Genomic DNA, 22,738 nt, shown 5'->3' with positions numbered 1-22,738 from the left:
ATAATGAACAAATACTTTTCTTATGTAAAAAGGATTCGTGATTTTTTTTTTAATATTCAAATTTTTCTACACCAAACATTTGCTCTGTAAGTAATTTTGTCTGTATACTTGTTTTATGTAGCAAAACAATAAAATTTGTCTTATGTTCATAAAAATTTTACGTTTTAAAATCCATGCAAACACCTATTTCCTTTGACGTTTAGGATCCTAATTTATTGCATCTGTACAAAACTGTATGCATTTTCAAATTTTTTTCATTCTTTTTTAATTGTAGTGGTTTACCATGACATAAATCAAACTAAAAATTGATTTTCCAAATGACAATTACAGCAATAATTCAAGAATAATAAATATAAGATGTCTACAATCATGAAAAGGCCATTTTAAAGAAATTTTTGTCTTTTTCTTGCATAAAAAAATGCTATTATACACAAAGACAAAAAAGATAAATAATTTTATGGCGGTTTCCCCTAAAGTGCCTATGCGAGCATAAAGAATCCCACCAAAAATAATCTATAATATAAAGTAGAATGATGTCCGTCTGTCTGTCCGTCCGTCTATTCCTTAAGATTTCGGTAACCACTGAACCGATTTAGGGAATATACCTACTGGTCCTGTGGTTGTTTTGGGATTTTTTCTTGAGGGTTGGTACACCCCCCCCCCCGAAAAAAAAAATCCCCCCCCTCCCATTTTTTAATTTTTTTGCATATGTTTTACGAATTCGTTATTTATTCGCGAAATTGGCGACCCATTCGCAATTTTTTCAGCTGGGTAGGTCATAGAAGATGTAATGATTCCCACGATAGGCACGTACATATTTTTTTTTTAAATTTCCTCCTGGGGCATAGCCCCTAGTGGCTAGGGGCGAAGCTGCTTGTAATATGTAAATTATCAAAAAAAATCTAGAATACTATTTTAGACAAATTATCAAATGCAAAACAGTTGGTTAAAGTTATTATATTTCGAAAGACTAATTTTTACAGCTATTAACAAATTCACCAAAATATTATTTACGTTTCCATAAAATCACCAAATTTGAATAATAGTGAAATAAATAGTGGCTGATATGTATTAAGGAGAAGAAATTTAAGGGTTGTAGATTTTTGGAAGTTGAAACCTCATTAAGTGTTTATGATACCTTGTTGCCTATGAAGTTGCGGGTTTCGTCGCATTTTTATAGTAGCCGTAGCCTTTCTCCTATTCGAGCCTCTGCGGGGGGGGGGGCTCTAACCTGCGGGATAATCCTTAACAATTACCTAACCTAAAATAATCAAAAGCTACTTTGAAACCCGCTACTTCGTTTTCTTTCCATATTCTGTATAATCTAATATTTAAGTTTATTGCAAATGTTAAAAAAATTTCGTTACCTTTTTAATTAAAACAGCATTTCTCCTTCTGGATATAATAGTCCTTGTTTCGGTATTGCTAATTTTATTTTTACCTGTATTGTAAAAACTCTGGATATATATTATTATTTTAACCTCTAAACTATGGCGGCACTCCTAAATAAGAATTTAATTTTATGAACTTTACTAATTTGTGGAAATAAGATTCTACTTTTCAACTTTAATATAATAAAATTAACATAATGTCAGTCTTTGTGTATCTGTATGTCTGAGTATTTAAGGGAATTTTTAAAAATTCTTTATAAATTAGAATGGAAAGTGAAGGCGACTTACCCCCCTACCCTCCCCCTCCTCTTCCTGTAGGTGCCCCTAGAGGCCTCTAGAGGTTTAGCCGCTAATTATTATGATAGTAAAGTCTAAGTATAGTAATTCTTGCTAAACTCCTGTGTGCCAAAAACAAGGATGACGACGTTCATAACAAACTTTTATCAAAGCAATTTATTCTCCCCAATTTAAAAAGTACATTATTTTGTTGACTTAATTTTTAGTGAAGATTCCTGTAGGTACTAAAGTGTCATGTGTTCATTTAGATCCTAAAACGGCTAAAACGTTAGGTCTTTTAATACGATGGACTATAAATTTACATAATCCTAATTATGATACACAAAACTAACCATTTTTTAGAATTAAATAATTGGTTAAAAATTTTGTACACTCCTGGTTTTAAAAAAATGATTATCATTTAATAAAAGTATCTTAAGTTTTTGAGCCAACTAATAAGATAAATTGGTTAAAAGATAAAAGTCTAGTGTCCCTCCAGTAACCCCAATGATGATTAATAAAATTACCCCTTCTGTAGATTAAAATTAATAATTGAAACGTTTGAACACTCAACTTAATGAACAAACCCATAAAAATTTTCTAATGTCCTCAAAATTGTTAGGCCAACAAATAAGAAAACGTTATTATAAAACTTTTGGTACTAGTGTAATAAACAGCCCATTGTCCCCTTTCTCTCTTTGGTGTTCCACACTTTACTTACAATTATTTGTTCTTAGTATTGGTGGGATTGTTAGTTAGGGAGTATAACTCTTAAAGAACAAATATTGCATATTCTAAAAATAAGGTAAAGAAATGTGTTTCTGTCATGAACCTTAACTATTTATTGTCTTTTTTATTACTCAAAATTAATTTTACATTTTTAACTGAATCTTATGCTATTTATTTTTACTTGTTGGTGCGTTGCGTTCTTTTCTTTACCAGAGATTTCAAGGGATAAGACAATGAATGATAAAATTATGTACATTCCCAATTATGGTAAACAAAATTTCCCCACTTGGAGATCAAAATTATTTGACACCCCTTACCATACAGAGTACAGTAAATAAATCTTTTTGTCCGTCAGTCTGTTGATCTTGCTGCAATTTATTTATAGAAAGTTTTTATCATTTTAAATTGTTTAATAACCACAAATTCGCTCACTCTCTCTCTCTCTCTCTCTGAAACTTTTTTTTTATAAACACTAAACATTTGCTATATAACTTAATTTGTCCCTCCGTGATTTAGTTTTGTGCTTCGCTACTTATATATGTTGTCATCTTTGTTTGATTAAATTTTTTCTATTATTAAACCATTTGTAAATGTGATATAATGTGTAAGTGATTGCTCACACTAAAGCTAATCACAAACGGTTTATTAGGGACCCCTTAAAAATAAGGGTATCTTTAGCCTTACTTTAGTTTAGGGGAGATAGTCTACCCTTAAATTTAGTAATGTCAAGCTTAGGTAAAGATTTTGATAGGAATACTTTAACCTTACATAAACCTATCATATCAATGCAAGGTACCCCCCACATCTACCCTTTTCAAACGATTCCCCCCCAATAAATAGCCGCCATAACACTCACCATTCCCCTCCTCCCCCCGTCCCTTAGTGTTCTTTCAATTGGGGTTATATAAGAAAATTTTCATTAGCAAAGTTTCATTAGACTTAGAGGCGTTAAAAATTATCATGAATGAGGCTGTATATTCTATTTTAAGTTTTCTACATTTTTTCCCTTAATCTTAATCTTGTTTTTACTACTTTAGAGATTTTTTAGCTGATTAATAAAAACTCTTCCTATCTTTTAAGTAAAAGATTTAGGAATACCTATCATAAACCCCTCTCCCTTTATGATGCCCCAGCCTTATAAATCCTCCCTTTTCATATAATTCTCCACCTAGGGTTACCTAAGGGTGTCGTTAATTTATTAAAAAAAATAATGAATAAAATTGTTTCTTAGCTTAACAATTTGATATATTTTTTTAACAAAAAATTTTGTGGATTAAATTAAACTTTAATACAATAGAAAAAAATCTTATAGAATCATATAGAACTAAAAGCATACTCTTTGTAATAAGTTTTAAATATAACTCTTTGTAGAATTTAATTTTCACATCGCCATAGTTGTTAATTCAATTTAACAAAAAAGGATCAAAGATTCAGCACTTTTTCCATTTCAAATATTTGATTATGAGTCATGTGATTTATCTATATTTCATGTAGTGCCTGTATACCAAGCAAAGAAATCACTCTGTACAAAAAAAAATTTAAAATCTTTCTTTATAAATCTTACATCTTTAAAGTTTAGAGAAGTAGCCGCAATTATGTATAACAAATATAGGATGTATGTCTGTGTGTGCATGGGAATTGAATAGAAACTTCATTTGAAACTAATTAAGGCCATAATATTTTTTTTAATTCAAGCTAAAAGAACGATTTGCTGCTTTGAAAAATAACCAAAAAAATAATAAGGAAGTACAGCCGTACTACAGTATAATTAACCAATAGATATAATAGAACTAGATGGTCAATCGGGATCCATAATTTGTGAGACTTAACCCTTAACAGTTGGGCCCCGTGCCGCACCTTTATCAGTAGTTCAATGCCCCCCCCCCCCATTATCTCAGCTCCTATTAAAGCTAGAGGGCTAAAAAAAATTGTGCAAGTCCCCTGTTTGATAATGAATTTCTGACTTTAAGTGAGTGAGAGTCAATTTTTGCTTCCTCCACACTTTTATTCAACAACCTTTGTTTTTACGTCCTTTTTTACTTAAGGGGGGGGATCACCAAAAAAACATAAAAAAAAACTTGGGACAAAATACAACTTTTTGGGAGATATATTTTTCATCCCCTCCATTTTATTTTATTTGGGGGAGGGGTTCCTGAACCCCATAAAACATCCCCCCAAACCTGTAGTAGTACATCCTCATCCTTATACTAAAGTAACAGGATGTTTGTGTGTCTGTCTGTGTGTCTGTACCAAAGGATCTCGCTAACCGCTGAACCGATTGGGTTCTCCTTAACAAGGTAGCTTCTCATAAGTCCCGGGAAGGTTTATAACTATTTTCTTGGGGGCTGGGACACCCCCAACGCCCCCAAAAATGAAAAATACCCCCCCCCCCCAATTTTTTTTTTTTTTTTAATTTTTTAACTAAAATTAAAAATGATGATGTGGGGCAACCAGCACGCCCCCCCCCCTAAAAAAAAAAAAATTTCTACCCCACAAAATTTTTTTTTACTTTTTCTTATAAAATCTAAAATAAGAAATTGGGTTATCAAATTTGACTCCCACTCCTCAAGTGCCCCTAGAGGCCTCTAGGGGCGTAGCCGCTGGTAAGAAATATAGGCATACAAGTCAATTTCAGGTTCCATGTATGATTCTGAAGGTACTGATCCTCCAAGCATAGACGTCCAAGGGGGGGGGGGGGTGAAGTTGGGATTACCCCCCCAAACAATTTGAGGAGGGATAAATAACCCCCCCAAAATAAAAATCTCTAACAAAAAAATTTTTGCCCCGCTTCCCGCACATTTTTAATACTAAATATTTGATAAAATTTAAATTACCCCCCAAATCAATTTACCCCAGGAGTAAATTTGGGGGGGGGGGTAAACAAAATTTACCCCTGCAAACAGATTTCAGTTGGGGTAAATACCCCCCAAAGCAAATTTTACCCCCAGGGTAAAAATTTTAAGGAGGTTAAATAAAACTGCAGCACGCTTCGCACGCCATTTTATCCCCCCTTAAAAAAAATTTCTCCCCCCCCCCACCACAAAAAAAGCTTGGCCGTCCCGCTCCAGGTATCCAGAAATTTTTTTAAAACTCCTTTTTTGAAATGAAAGAAACAGAATTTAAAAAAATAATTTGTAGGGTGTTGTGCAAGGTCACCCCAACCCCCAAAAATTGAAAATTGAAGAAAAAAAATTTGACAAGAAAAATCTTTTTAGTGAGTGTGGAAGGTCACCCCTTTTCCAAAAAAAAATAAATTTGAAATTGAAGACAAAACATTTTTTAAGAGGGTCACCCCATCCCCAGAAAAATTAAAAGTGGAAGAAAAAAATATTTGTACCGGGGGGTGTGGGAAGTCACCCCATTTCATGGAAGAAAAATTTTAAAATGGAAGATAAAAGAATTTCAGATAAAATATTTTTACGGGGGTGTGAGAGGTCACCTCACCCCCAAAAAAATTCAAAAATAAAAGAAAAAAAATTTAAAAATTGAAAATGGAAGTTAATTTTTTTTTAATTTAAGGGGGTTTGGGAGGGTACTCAACCCCCAATATATATAAAATGAAAGTATTTAAAAAAAAATTTAAGGTGGTGTTGGAGATCACCCACCCATGAAATAAAAAAGTTGAAAAATTAACAAAGGGGTTTGTCTTATAGGAACCGCTTTATATGTATAACAGAATTTGATGCCAGATAGACCATCTAGATCTTAAATATCTATTCATTGGTTGTCAAAGGTGTTTTAAAACAAGTTAGAGAAGAAAGAAAAATTACCTGCTTTCTCATACATTTAAGAATACCTTAATTTATTTAGGTGTCCCTAACTTTTAATGTAAGCCTACCTTAAAGTTTTACTAAAAACCTTACATAAGTTTCCTAAGTAACCCTTATCAACCCCCCCCCCCTTCCCCTTTCTTCTCTCCTCTACCTGCTTTCTTTCCAATTAAGTAACCTTTAGCTATACCTAACTCTTTATGTAAAGCTAGTCTAATCCCCTCCCCCTTTTCAATGCCCCTAACTCATATATCAACCCTTTTGATCCACTTCTCCAGGCCTTACTTATGAAAAATAAAGGTTACCTTAATTAATTTTAAAAATAATAAGAATTAAAATTCTTTCATATGCAGACAATTTGATGTGGACTTTGTGTGGATTATTTTTAATTTTACTACAATAGAAAAAAATTATAAGGCAAAATCTTATTGAAATAAAAGCTACTCTTTGTAATAAACATATCAAATTGGATAATATGTGACTCTTTGTAGATTTTAATTTTAACATCTATATAGATGTTCATTCATTTTAACAAAAAAGTACATAGGTTCAACACTTGCTTATTTCTAATATTTGATTATGTGTCATGTGTTTTACCTATATTTCACATGGTGCCTATAACATGGTAAGAAATCACTATATAACAAGGATGACAACATCCATAAAAGCAAAGCTCTGAAATGGAAGGACAAACGAACTTTAACACTTGTAGATTGTCAGAACTTAATTAGCAGAATATTAATACATCAGTACAAAAAATATTGTAAGTAAATTTGTTGCAAAACTGCATAAATAGATGATACTGTTTAAGGACATACTAACATTTTTGGGACTTGTTTATAGAGATGCTTTACTTATAACATTTTACCTTGTTGCATAAGAAATCAGTTTTCAAAAAATCAGAAGTATCGGATAATTTTAATATACAAAATTTGTTGTCAAAAAAGTTAAAAATTGACATGTTTCAAATGGACGTACCGCCCTACAGACCTACCGACCTACAGACGGACCGACCCTAATTATAGAAAAGCTTCGCTTTTAAAAAACGTTTTTTAACCTAACTTAAAAATCTAACATCTTTAAATATTAGAGGGGTTGTAGCTATCATGTATAACAAATACAGGATGTGTGTCTGTGAGACTTCTCAAAAACTAATGAAGGCTATAATACTTTTTTTTTAATTTTTAAGCTAAAAGAACAGTTAGTTGTTTTAAATAATAACCTTTAAAAAAATATTCTACCAAGATTAAGTACAAAAGTATAGTATAATGAACCAATAGATATAGAAGATCTAGATGGTAAATCGGGCCCAATAAGTTGTGAAACTTATTAAGGAATATCCAAAGAGGTAACTTTATCCCAAGAAAGTTAACTATTTGAAGATGACTTCTTATATATGGTATGTCATATGCTTTAAATCATGCGAGAGAAGAAATTTTTTAACCATATGATTAACCAAAGCAAAGGCTTATCCCATGAAAGACTATTTATAGATGATTCATTTTGCGAATGATATCAAAGGATAATTGCTCTTTCTAAACAAATTTTGTTTACTTTCTAACCAAAATATGGTAGATTGATCCTCCCCTATTGGCTGAATTTGGGAGTATGTATCTAGATTATACCTTTTAATAATTCTTACTTGATAATTTCTTTATTGGTGTTCCTTTATTTCTTCAAATCTTGAATGACAGCTTTAAATGACTTATTTTTGATTACATTTTTTTACGGCAATGCTTCGCCTATCTATTATGAAGTGTTGATTTAGGGAAAAGAGAACACTGAAAACATTTTTTACTGTGCTAAGAAAATTGCTAATAAAACATCACATGTTTTATTTTAATTGAGAAAGAGGGGACAATGGGCTATTTATTACCAGCTTATACCAATAAAGAAATTTTAAAAAATCACAAACATTAACACTTGTATAGTGTCAGAACTGAATAATCAGAATATAAATGTATACGAGTCGAATCAAAATTGTAAGTAAATTTGTTGAAAAACTGCTTGATACAGAATAATGTTTATGGACATACTTACATTTTAAGGACTTGATAGAGTTGCTTTGCTTACAATATAGTTCTTTGTTGTCCCAGAAATCAATATACCAAAAAGCAGATCAAAGGGATAATTAGATCACATAAAAAATTGTTGTTAAAAAAGTAGAAAAATCAACATGTTTAAAATGGACGTACGGACATTCTGGTGATGATTATAGAGTTGCTATGCTTTCTAAATCGTACCTAACTACTACAGGAATCATCATGCAAAGTTTGAAATCAATAGGACAATTCTAACATGCCTAAATTAACGAATAAAAGCTATCTATCTTGGACGGACCGACCCTAATTATAGAAAAGCCTCGCTTTTAAAAATCATCATGTACAAAACATTTTGAAGCAATTCATATAAATCTAATATCTTTAGAGGGGTAGCCAAAAGATATGGTGTATGTCTGTCTGTGTGTGTAGGACTGGACTAAGAACTACGCATGAAAACAGTTTTTAGTATCTTTAAAAGTTTTTAAAAGCAAGAATAAGTTTCCTTTTTTTAAATATAACTAATGGCATATAAGAAGCTTCCATGAAAAGAAACCTATTCATTCCAGAAGCTAGCAAGATATTTTAAACATCCTTGATTATATCTCTATTTTTATGACCATTGTATTTACCTTCACTTTTACTTTATTTCTAAAATAGCGGCTACGCCCCCTAGAGGCCTCTAGTGGCACTTTAGATGTTTTTATTTGTTAAAGTCTCTACATTACTTCTTTATTTTACGATAATTCTCTTTATGTTACAATAAAGTCTCCCATATATTTTAAATATTTTGATTTTTTGTCATTTCTCTTGGGAGGTTGGTTGTACCCTCTCCCAAAATAGTCATAAACCTTCCCAGAAACCATGAGAATCTACATATTAAGGAGAACCCGATCGGTTCAGCGTTTAGGGAGATCCTTTGGTACAGACACACAGACAAACAAACATCCTGCTACTTTAGTATACGGATTTTAGCGCATATGAAGGAACACAAATGAATATATCAATCAGTTAAATGTAGATGAAATCAGGGATCTAAAGGGATAAGACAATAGTAGATAAATTGATACCCCGCCCAAATTGAATTTTGGGATGCCTAGGCAAAATTTTTGAATTTTGATCTCCCCCCCCCCCCCATATAAAAAAAGCTTGGACGTCCTTGTCCTGTACAATTAGTGGTTGAAACGGCTGGATATTAAGATTAATGAACATACCAATTAAATTTCGAAAAAAAGTCCCAAAAGTTATTAAGCTATTGAATAAGAAAACGTTATAATACAAATTTGGGGACTAATGTAATATTTTAGAAAGCCCAATGACCCCTCCCTCCCTGGATTGAATGAGAATTTGTACTTGCTTTCTACCTGACTTAACTAGATAAGATACCTTTTATATGTTAAGTATACCTAAGTAATTTTATGTAACCCTAATTAAATAATTAAAAAATAAAATTAAAAAATATGAAAGATAAGTCTGAATTAGAGTAAATTTTTTTTCGTCTACATAAATAGAAAAAAAGAAACATTATAAATAACAAAAAGTGTACTCATTGTAATAAAATTTGAATTATAGCTCTTTAAATGTAGAATCAAATAATTACATCTATTTTGTTGTTCATTCATTTTAACGAAAAAAAATAATTTGCAAATGTTTAGCACACCTGCCCATTTCCAATATTTGAATATGATTTGTGTTTTTTATATATATTGGGGGAGGTTAATTTACCATATTTTCTATTAAAAAAATCACCCTATAAAAATATTTTTAAGTAACCATTCTTTATGATTAGAAAAATCAAAAATATCTTTGGTTACTTGCTATTATTTATAACACAGATAGGATGTATGTGGCGGAATTTACAAGGAACCGTGCTCAAAAACTTTAAAAAGATAGGAATATTTTTTAAAAATTTTAGTTAGAAAAACAATTGGCTGTTTTAAGACATAACCCAAAAGGTACTCGTATATCATCAAACCTGCTTTTTCTTGACATAGCTTAATGTAACTAAGAACAAAATAGGAACCCCTAGTAAACTTTATAAGATACCTTAAACCTTTCCTAAGTCTTACTTGACATTACTACATTTAGGAATACTTAACAATAACTAAGAAACTCCAAAGGTATACTTAACTAAAAGCTTACATAAGCCTGACATAAGAAAATACCATTAGGGACACTTATCTTCGTTTGTGATTCTCACTACTGAAATGATTGTGTAAAGTAGAACAATACAAGAGAGATGTAGAAAAATGTTCAAGACCATGAACCAACTTTTAACAAGGATGACAACATCCACAAAAAAGAATCTTAAAAAATCAGGCGTTCAGACATGCGAACAAAAAAAACAGGAATCATTTTGACTTTGAGCTAAGTTTATAATCTATAGGACAATTTAACGTGCCTAGACCTATACGTTACGGACAGAAGATTCTAAATGTAAAAAAAGTTAAAAACATTATTATTAAAATATTGTTCGAATCAAAAATCCACCCCCACACCTATTCCCCCCAAAAAACAAAATAAAAATAAAAAGTACGAACTTTAAATGCCGCAAACAGCCAAACGGCTGAGAGTAACGTATATAAATGCTTTGTTCAGGAACATAATTCAAAATTATCTCGTAGCGTACGTTAATGAGCGAAAAGACTTTTTCTATGCACGTGCTCCTTAGCAATACGCTTTGAAATTATAGAGTTGCTTTGCTTTATACAAGAAACAACAATGCTTAAAAACTTACACATAATTATAATAAAAATACGCAAATAAGAAAACAAGCACAATAACGTTCAAAGAGGCTTTTGAATACAACAATAAATGTACATGTATAGGTATATAATCCAGTTTTTGGTACCTTTTTCGTCTGCTAGAAAATTGCTTTCTGCTCTTTTGTAGCAAATTGGCTGTGTTAATATTTCCGACGAAATTAGCTGAAATCAACGAGTTGGGACATTCATTTATCTAACCCTTTTCTCTCTATTATTTCACTTTAATGATATAACATGCAAAACAATATGAAAGATTTTTTTATGGCACTAAAACCCAACTATTGCAGAAAACATAGTTATTTCTCGCATCGTATTATAAACGGCTTTCCGTGGATATAGAATGTACAATTATAAGATTAAAACTAGTTTTTTTAGCCCCGAGCTAAAAAAACTGGTTTTAATCTTATAATTGTACATTTTTATATTCGTAGAAAGCTGGACATAATTCGATGCTAGACATAGTTTTTTCGTATGGATGGGAACCGGTTCCTATCCAACGGATTCGAATGAATACGAGAAAATCATTTTCTTTGTCTTGAAGTCCTTACTGTACATGGTAATAAGTTGCGCCTATTTAAGGCTTAGACATTCCCCCTCATATTACTATCAATGACATAGCACTAGTAGTTACTTTGAATGTCTTTAGTTGATTGGGTTAAGATTCGAACTTATTAACATTCAAACGACGAGCGGATCGTTTGTGTTATGCGAATCGTCTGCTGCGGGTCGCATTTAAGTAAACTCTTTACCTAATTAACAAAAAAGTCAAAAAGAAATGTAGAATAGCTTCGCTACTTAACATAAAACAGAACCAACAAATATAAAACATTTAGCTTTAGTTTACAGACTATAATCGTTTTATAGACTATTGAAATTAAACTTAATTTAAGCTATTGTTTTAATCTTAAACTAGCCGTAAAAAGTGTATACGAAAAACATAATACAATTATTTTGAAGCAATTAATAAAATAGGTCAATCAAAACACAATTACTTTTTTAAAAACTTGACATCCTAATGGCTAAAGTATGGCTAAAATCGGGTCTAGGTAATCGGTTTCGAAGCCATCCTGAAAAAAATCCTTTATAGCATCGCGTATTACAGACAATTTTCCACGAACATAGGTAAAAATTTCATTATTAATACTAGTCATGTTAGCCTGGGCTAACTGGTTTTAATCTTTTTTCATGTTTATTTTAATAGCTGCAGACAGCTGTCTATAATACGATGCTTTAAATAACTATTCTAATGGTGTTTAATAAGATGATTTTTAAATATTTTCAAGACTAAAATCTCCATATTTATGTTTAGCATTTATTTACACACAGGCTAAACGTGCATAAAAATTCCAAAAAGATATGTTTTATTTTGTTTAAACTTTGCTACTATCTGAAGAAATTATCCTTGTTTGAGGTGCAGAAAGGTGGTAAAAGGTTAATATTGTTGAAATATTTTTTTCAAAAGTGTGCAAAAAAATTGGAAAGTATTATTTACTTTTTCAAGTGTGAAACCGACTTCCCCACCCCTAAACATATCTCTTATATAATCTACTAGCGGCTTCGCCCCTAGCCTCTATGAGCTTTGCTCCAGGAGGTAATTTAAAAAATGTATACATATGGTACCGCACCAAAAAGTTGGTGTCTTCTGCATTATCAAAAAAAATATGGGTTTTTTTTTTATTTTTGGGGGGGTTGGGGTTGTCCCACCTCCCAAGAAAATAGCCTAGAACCACCACAGGACCAGTAGGTATATTCTCTGAAGAGTAGAATCCGCTCGGTTTAGTGGTTACCGAGATCTTAAGGGACAGACGGACAGCCAGCGGTGTGGTAATATTTTTCTCAGCCTTTTGGGATGTACATTGTACATCAATTTAATATCCATTATCTTATTCCTTAAAATCCCTGATTTAAATCGCTAAATATAAACGGTCCTAGGAAAAACGCAGGAGTTCCAAACGCAGATGGGACACTTAACCTAACCAAACCTATTTTAGACCATCTTTTAGGTTTTTTTTAATGCCTGTTTGTACATTTATATCTTAACCTAACCTAAACTGTATAGAAATACTTAATTAAATTAATATTTTAACACTCCTGCGTTTGGGACACTTATGTTTGTCCTGGAACCAAAATAAAATCCTCTAATCCTAATGAGCCCCTGGGGCAAAATTGACATAAGGGTGAGGGAATTACCCTCCCTCTCTCTGTAATTCCCAAGTGGGTGGGTTATGAGTGATCAATATGCATAAAAAGGAATTTGTCGTCAGGATAGTATTTTGACTTATTACATTACAATCCATGTATAAACACAATACACTTTTGTCAGAAGTGGAGGGGATGGGATAAGCTAATGGCCGATCAATTAATGTACATCCCAAATGATGATACACAGAATTACTGTAGTGAAAGATTAATAGTTTGAAGACTTAATTTAATAAGCCAACCTATCAAAATTCACTAAAGTTCCAAAGTTGGCAAGCAAGCGAATAAGAAAACGTTAACATAAAACTTTGGTGAATAGTGTAATAAACATGCCATTGTCCCTTCTCACTCTGGTAAATTATACTGGTACATAAAGTTTCATTAACACGCTCATCGCTCACTCATTCGTTAGCATACGCATTTTGGGTACTTATTGTATACTGATTGGGTTATAAATTCCTTGAGTGCTCAAAGTTAAGTTTTACTCAAAAAGAGCATGGCACATGAAAAAAAAAGCCTACAACTTTTCTACAAGTTAACATTTGAAAAATTGAATCTCTTTTGTGTGGAAATAATTGCCCACTTTCACTGGATTATAGTAAAAGTTAAATATTGTGCCAAAAATGTTTAGGTATTTTTGGTGCAAAAAAGGCAGATTGCAATTTTTAAGAGCTCCCAATCATTAATGTCAGGACTAGGATGTAATTTTATAGTTAGGTAAATCAAAAGATTATTATCTACTGGGATGGTATCTATTTTATCACCTTGTCAATGCTTTACAATCTACTACTAATCATATATTTGCTAATAAGGGTTAATGTATATACGTCTAATTAGGGGGGGGGGGGTTAAATGGGGAAAATGCTCCCGTCTCCCTATCAACAAACTTACCCCAAAACAGTTTAGGAGGGTAATTCACCTAAAAACCAATAAAAATAACAACCTTCAAAAAATTTAGGAGATAATCCTCCACTCCCTCCGCCATATAACAAACTCCATCATACTATTTTTTTATTTTTGCTGTACCAATACACAAATCCATCCACGAACCTAACTATTTTATGCAATCTTTTTATATCAAGTCAAGGTGTGCGAAATATTCACACAGAACATAATCTCAAAATATTTTCAATATTTCATCATCAATTTAAATATTTTTTCATTTACTAAGTATATTTGCGATAACTTTCATTTTATAGATTCTTCCAATTTTTAACATTTACAAAACAGCCTGCTTTATTGCTTCAAGATCTGTGTCAGATCTATATAGGAAATAAATGTCTATAAATGAGTTCAAGTTTTCCAACGAATAAATGTTTAAAACTCATAGTGCTCCAATAATTCTCATTAAACTCTCATTGACCAAAGCGAAAAGACCTTTATTCTATTTGTTTATGGAATGAATAAAGTTTTTCAATACAAGTAGATATTTGAATTACATTGAAGTATTTAATCTTGATTTAATAAACAAAAAAATATACGTTCATAATATAGAAAATTTAAGAAAACTCTGTTTTAAAAGAATTAGATTGTGGCGACACTTCCGTAGTGTTCAAATATTAAAACTAAAATTTTAATTATATTAACCCTTTGGTGATGGTAATGTAAATAAAAAATATAATTGAAGAAATCTTTTTAAAATCATTTAAAATATTAAATATTTACTTCTTTCTTTTAGATAGTAATGCGAGGGAGGAAAATTGAAATAGATAAATAGATATGTAGAAAACTAGCCAATAGTGAGATAGTTATATCGAGCCAACTCTAGTATTCAATATTCGGCGGTTTCCCCTTATATTGCATCTGGACCACAAGGGAAAATTAGCAGGAGCTAGAATAAAGATTTTCTTCAAAAATAAAATATTAAAGGGGGGGGGGGGTTGTTGTTGTTGTTGTTAAGAAATAGGTGGGAGTAAAGTCACCCAAACTTCTTGTTGCATGACTACTCTACAAATAAGATATGTCCTTACTTATTAACAGTTGGTTCGTCATTCATTTAAGTTATGCCGCCAAACGAATTCAAAATGTTACACGCCCTTTAGGACGTTGTTGGATTGGTATTAGCCCTTCACTAAAGACCTTAATTACCTCACAAAAAAACTATTCAGGTGCTCTTTGCTTATAACATGCAAAAGTCGGAAAGGGCAAATTGAAAAAAAGCTTTATAATTTAAAGAAATATTTTGACATTACTTTTTGCACTTAAAAAGTAATGATTTGAAAATAAAAATAGAATTATTAAGCAATAAAAATTGCATGATTTTCATATTTATCTAAATTTTATCTTCTTAAAAGCTTAATGTTTTCTTAATGCACATTTTATGAAACGCAAATATTGTTCTATAAATATCATTTCTCCTCCTGTTGTCATAAAACCATTATAACTAACCATATGTGTATATCCAATATAACTTAACCTAATCTGACCTGTAGTAAAAAAAAACAAATAAAAACTACACTTGGTCTTGCCCTCACACTTTTTTTTAATACATTTCTTTTAGGAAAACTGCCATTTTTGTCTCATTACGCTGGCATCTAAAAGACATTTTATAAATGTGTAATTCTTGTACAAGAACAGTGCAAAAGTTTTACAGATACCATAATAGTAATATTCACAGGCAGGGAGAGGACATTAGACTGTAAATTAAACTCGTACCAAAAGTTTTATATGATTATTTATAGACTAAAAAGATTGGGTACTTTTATTGAATTTTGATTGATTGGTTACAAACTTATTGAATCTAATTTTTTTAACAAACAATTCAAACTTCAGAAGGGGTAATTTTGTTTATCATCAATGAGGATGTATATCAATTTATTATCCATTGTCTTATCCCTTAAGATCCTTGAATATTCGTGACTATTTTTCATATTTTATTGTTTAATTTTATTTGAAAATAATTACATTTCACCACAGTAAGTGTCTGATAGTACAGGGATGTGGGTAACGGGGAAAAATTCTTTGATTTGATCAAATTTGAAATACTAGTATCTAGAGGCTTCTTAAATAAATAGCTAAAATCCTGCCTAGTATATAAATATTCTACCCTAAAATAGAGAACCCAATGATTTAGTTAGGCGAGATCTTAATGGATAAAAAAGACCATACTATAAAATCGCATTTGTTTTCTAATATGAAGTTTAACAGTTTTTGCTTTCTTTTAGCCTATTTAAAGACGAAATTGTTCGTTTGCGTCGACGTAATGACCATCGCTATTTAAGACTTCTTAAATCCTATATGGAACACCTAAGACTTATATTCGTCCTTTTATTTTGATTAGATTAAAATATAATGCCCGTAGAGGCCTCTTGGGTTCCTTTTTTGAGGGGGAGGGGGTATTTTTTTCCAGGTTGATTTATATTTTTTTATTTCTATCAATAAAATTTATAAAAATACAAATAGGTAGCTTCACTGTAAAGGAGTACCATTTCTTCGGTCCAGTGGTTAGCGAGATCTAAAGTTACAGAAAGAAAGACATCCTGTTACTTTTATATCATGATAATGACATTCCAATAGTTCGTCATTACGATAATATGTTAGCAATTACAACTTTTATTTAATCCCAAATAGTCTACATTTCCCTTTGAAATTATATATGAACAGAATTTGGTTGAATTATTATTGATGTTTTTTTTTTAAATGTGATTTTGTCGATTCTTTATCTTTTTAAACCGTGAAATTTAAAATTACATTTTTTTTGCATAGATATTAAAAATTTAACCAATGTTTTGGCACCTTAACAGTCCTATAAATATAATAATAATATTGCTTTGTAAGCACGATATTTGTAGAAAAACAATAATATTTAATTGTTTAAAAGTTTTTTTATCGTATTCATTCGAATCCGGCGGATTAGAACCGGTTCTCATCCATACGAAAGACTATGTCTAGCATCGTATTATACCCAGTTTTCTAAGAATATAAAAATGTACAATCATTAAATTAAAACTAGTTTTTTTTAGCCCGTGCCTTCGGCACCTCGATAATAATTGTACATATTATATCCGCGGAAAGCTGTTTATAATGCGGTGCGAGAAATAACTATTATCATAAGCAAAGGTAACTCTTTGAAATGTCTATATGTCTGTCTGTCAGAAACATTTTGTCTCTGCTGATATGAAAGTTATACCGACTGACAAACAGACATACTGTCATTTAGATTTACAAAACAGATTTGTATTTAAAATGCTTCTGAGTACTATATGGCAAAACTATTTATCGTCAATTCACCCCCCAATAACTCTCCCCCGCCCTCCCTCTCATAATAACTTATATTTTATAAGACTTTATAAAAGCGCCTGCAAAGCACAAGCCCTTTGGGGCTTTCCTCTGAACTGGTATAAACCTAACCTCAGTTGAGTTTTTTCTTTAAGGTTTTTTTGGGGGTGGATGCTAGGTTGATTTACTATAGCTGAAATGGATATTGCTCTATTTTCTTCAATTTAATTCAGTTGTTAATTTTCACTTGATTATTTTGCATTTTTACTTGAAGCAAAATTAAATCTCATGATGCTATTGTGTTGACGAAATAGCGAACATTTTCTCAGGCGTTTCCACGATTATGCAGATATCTCTTATAGCAGCCAAGTGAATTCCTTTTAAAGAGACGTAAATGCTTTTTAGCCCTTTGATTTTTTTGTAGAAGTTTTCTGAAACCTATCTTTTACATAAGATGTGTAAATTTGTTTTTTTACCTAAATTAGAGTAACTTCTTGAAAATTTTTGATAATTTGAAATGGTAAATTTAGTCTAGCCATATGTGAGATATTAATTAAAATGCACACATATACTTTATTACTTTTCTGATAGCATATTTTCTAGAGAGAAAGAGGGGACAATGGGCTGTTTATTACACTAGTCCCCAAAGTTTTATAATAACGTTTTCTTATTCTTTGGCTTAACAGCTTTGGGGACTTTTGATTGGTTAATTCATTAAGTTGAGTGTTCAAACGTTTCAACCATCAATTTTTATCTTCAGAAGTAGTAATTTTGTTTATCATCTATGGGATGTACATCAATTTATCGTCCAGTGTCTTTTCCCTTTAGATTCCTAATATTTTCTTTAACTTTCCATGAACAGAGATAAACATTCACAAATTTTATTGCCAGGGCGGGAAGATACATTGGACTCTAACTTATCAGGGATCTAAAAGGATAAGACAAAGGCCGATACATCCCCAATTATGATTCACAAAATACCACTTCTTTAGATTATAATTAGTGATTGAAATGTTTGGAAACTTAACATAAAAAACCAACCAATCACAATTAAATGAAAGTCATGTAATATCTTTCCTTTAAGGTGCAAGAATTTTTTGTTTCACATAAACATTACATAACCAACATTCCTTATTATTTATCTATCTATCTATCTATCTATCTATTTATCTATCTATCTATCTATCTATCTATCTATCTATCTATCTATTTATCTATCTATCTATCTATCTATCTATCTATCTATCTATCTATCTATCTATCTATCTATCTATCTATCTATCTATCTATCTATCTATCTATCTATCTATCTATCTATCTATCTATCTATCTATCTATCTATCTATCTATCTATCTATCTATCTATCTATCTATATATCTATCTATCTATCTATCTATCTATCTATCTATCTATCTATCTATCTATCTATCTATCTATCTATCTATCTATCTATCTATCTATCTATCTATCTATCTATCTATCCATCTATCTATCTATCTATCTATCTATCTATCTATCTATCTATCTATCTATCTATCTATCTAGAATGAAGATATTCAGATTTCTCAGAGTAATTAAAAATTTCCCAGAATTATTGTTTGGGAATTGTCACATTGCGTGCGCACAATTTTTTTAGGGGGGGGGGAGAGGGGGAGAGTTGCTTTCCTCCTTCCTCCATTAAGAAAAATATTATTATTACAGGATAAAATATTTTGCTTGTAATATAAAACTAATATTTCAATCACTTAAAATCAATGTTGGAGGACCTCTCTTTATTATTTCCTTAGATTTGTTAAGCTTCGCTTCTATAGTTGTTTTCATTCTTGTTCATCTGTTTTTATTGTTGTTTGTGACCTAAACACATTTACATACCCGTCTTATCTGTATGTGATAAATTTTGGGAATATTTTATACTTTATTTTTGTTGGTTTATGTGTGGTCAACATTTATTTGATATGGGACTTTCCCCCAAAGTGCCTGGCGAGCATAGAACCCCCCCTCCCACCCCTTTTTTTCCGTTATGTCTAACTCCTACAAGGTTACCATTTACCAGATAAAATCTAACCTAATGTTAAACATTTAAACACCCCCTCCCCCATCATTTGTTCATCTTTTAAAATAAGGAGGGGGGTGAAGGTTGTACTCCTCCTTCCAACTCTTTTAATGACAACATCCATAAAAGGGAAGAAACAGAATATTATTTGTAAATTTTTCGTAACATTTTATCGAATATGGCTTCGACATTAATATCCGCTGAAATAGAACCGGTTTTCAGGCATACTGAAAACTCATGTATAGCATAGTAATACAGCCAATTTTCCACGAATATTGAAATAAAAATCATGAAAAATATTCCTGTTTAATTATTTTTACGAAAAGTTTAAATGTTGTCCCCTGAAGGCTATGGGTGTAGCAAACAACATATACATGAATTGCTGGTCAAATATCGTACATTTATTTTTAATGTTGTTAGTTTTTTTGCTTTGGTTTTTCATAGGGTAGCTACTGTATAACTCATTTAGTCTCTTCGTCTGTGCTAAAGAAGTAGTGTTTATTTTCGGTTGAAATAAAGAAGACTGCTGAAATTGATTAAATCTATTCTATTAGTTACTTTAATAGAAAAATGTGATTTACTTATCTTCGTCTCTACCTAGGAATGTTGTTATCCTTGTTTTCATATTCTTTAATTTTTGGTAAAATCTTTTAATAAAATATTTGGGTTTGATTAAATTCCAAAAAATGTGTGACAAAAATGTAAACATTCCACCCTTCTTCCTGGGCCTTTCTTTCTTTTAGGGTGGTTGATCCCCCCCCCCCTTCCCAGGCCCAACTTTAACCCTCTATTAAACTAGTCCATAACCTGCCCTGTAAATAAGGAGATTCAGCCTTTACGAGATCTAACTAGACAGACAAACTGACAATCTTACTTTTATTTTAAAAAAGATTAATAATTAATTTTATTTCAGTATTTGCTGCTCGTAACAGTTGGTTCCACAGCTGCCTTCAGAGTCAGGTCAGTCTTTTTATATGGATAGTTGGATCTAGTGCAGTTCACGGTAAATATCTTCCTGGTATCGATTATCGCCAAAAATCTATCAACTTTAAAGGCTGCTAGCAGCCAAACGGCTGAACGTACATGTTTTCTTCGCGCGTTAAAAGACGGCTGATAGATAATCTGGAATGGTAAAGATTCATTGATACACAGGGAAAGCTTAGTAGAAGGAAACATGCGTAAGATAAGTCTTTTTCGCGCATTTATGTGCGCTGAGAGATAACTGTGCACTTTTTAGTAATGACTATTCTAGATTGTTTGTATATTTAATTTAATAAATTTTAAATAACACAGAGAATAAAAATACTGAGAATTTGAATTGATAGAATTAAGCAATTCAACAACAAAAAAATTAAATTCCATAAAACAAACCATTTTAATACAATTTAAATAAAACAAGAGTGAATAAATTCATATGTAGCGAGGCAAAACAAAACGGTGCTACTTATTAAAGTCTGTTATTACCCTGCGGGACCTATAGCTCTAGCCCTGAGGTGCTACCCAGTACTCAGTACAGTACCTATCTTTCTCCTAAAGTAATTACAAACAATCGAAAACCTACTAAATTCCCTCCTTGTTTTCAATTTATCATAACAAATAAAGAAGAAGGGTTTCATGCTCAATAGAAAATTTTAGGGAAAATTCCAACAATGCATTAAAAATTTATTGAATATTTGAAAATGGGTGATGACATTTTTTTTAATCTAAAGGACTGCTTGATACAGAAGCAGCGCTGGAAAAAAAACTATGCATCAAAAAGATTGAAAACATCAAACACTTTTAAACTTTGCAATCAAAATATGAAATAACAATTTCATACGCACATGGGGTTTAAGCAAAACTGTTAAATGTCATGAAAATAGTAGCAAATCTTCTTAATAAAGTAAATATTAGAAAAATGTAAGAATATATTATATTGCCATGATAGGATGTATTTGGTCTGAGGTAGTTTTTAGAAAAGGAGATGGAAAGGGCTTACTAAATTTCCTAAAGATAAGAAGGTAATAAAACATAGTAAAATACAGAGAAAAAATTGACGTTACTGACTAATTGACAGATAGACAAACAGACCTTCTAGAAGAAAATCACACGATTTTTATGAATTTGCTTTTTTAAATATAAGTTAACTTGCTAATATTTTCTATTGTCTACTTTGTATAAATATTTGAATAAAAATTGTTTGTTGAAATAATAGCATTTGATATGAATTTTTAAAAGTGAAGCTTTTCTATTATTAGGGTCGGTCCGTCCGTAGTTCGTCCGGAATGGTTAGTTCTTTTCGTTTCTTTAGTCTTGTTATAATTATCGTTTACAAACTTTGCATGATGATTCCTGTAGTAGTTAGGCACGATGAAACCGTTACAATAATGTCCGTACGTTCATTTAAAACATGTTGATTTCAATATTTTTTACAACAAACTTTTATGTGATATAATCATACTATTTATCTTTTTTTTTAAATGTTCCCTATTATAACTAGGTACAATGTTATGAGCAAAGCAACCTTTATACAAAGGAAAAAATGTTTATTTATAAAGGCAAATAGTTTGTCTTTTGATGTGTATGTTTTATTTTCCTAGAAAATTTTATTATTAAAAAGAATTAATTGAAAACAAGTTTTTTCCAAAATGATCTCTTTTTCTAAGTAGAACATACACACCAATTCAGCTATTTAATATTTAGTATATTTTGACTACGCCCCTAGCTTCTAGAGGCTCTGTATTAAAAAGGGCCTGAAAATTAGCATTAAACAATCTCAAGACTTAAATCTAAAAACAAAATAGCCTTTGCCAATCACAGGACCTATGTAAAGCTTACTTAAAAACGTAATCTGTTCTGTGGTTATTAAGATCTTTATTATTAACTTCAGAGTAACTACTTTACTACTTTATGTAGTAGAATATTCATAAAAATACCAAATGTCATAACTTAAAGAGTAAAAAAGCTCACGTAAAAACGCTAATTGTAAGGGCTCTGCTTTTAAAAAGCTGTAAAAAGATCTTTTTTCATTTTTATTTTTTTCCGTTTTTGCAAACCTGCAAAAGGTTATAGATATTCTCAAAAGTAATTTAGAGCCCTAATTTTTTGTTGTAGAAAAAAGCATATTTCTAGCCAGTGCACTCATCAAAAATAATTTTATTTCCCAAAAGTTCATTTTTGGATCATTTTTTAAACTAGGAAAGCCGGTTAAATTTGAAGCTAAGAGTGTATGAAATAACTTTTAAGGTAATGACATAATTTGTTACAGATTATTTATACCAGGGAAAGAGGGGATATTGGACTCTAAGAGGTTGACTA

The 22,738-nt window shown here is 31.1% G+C and overlaps 1 protein-coding gene across 1 annotated transcript in view; it reads left to right on the top strand.

The window, feature by feature from the left end:
• LOC145333191 (uncharacterized) overlaps positions 1-22,738 on the top strand; it is an 80,412-nt gene that overhangs the window by 8,217 nt on the left and 49,457 nt on the right. Inside the window, exon 2 of the mRNA XM_080178340.1 lies at positions 20,355-20,401. Coding sequence (XP_080034466.1) covers positions 20,355-20,401 — 47 coding nt within the window. The remainder of the gene's footprint in view (positions 1-20,354; positions 20,402-22,738) is intronic.

This window comes from Acartia tonsa, chromosome 12 (assembly GCF_053477335.1).
Source record: "Acartia tonsa isolate MP-2025a chromosome 12, ASM5347733v1, whole genome shotgun sequence".
NCBI lineage: Eukaryota > Metazoa > Arthropoda > Copepoda > Calanoida > Acartiidae > Acartia > Acartia tonsa.
Note: the sequence above shows the minus strand (reverse complement) of the source record. Positions and strands in the feature narration are given on the sequence as shown.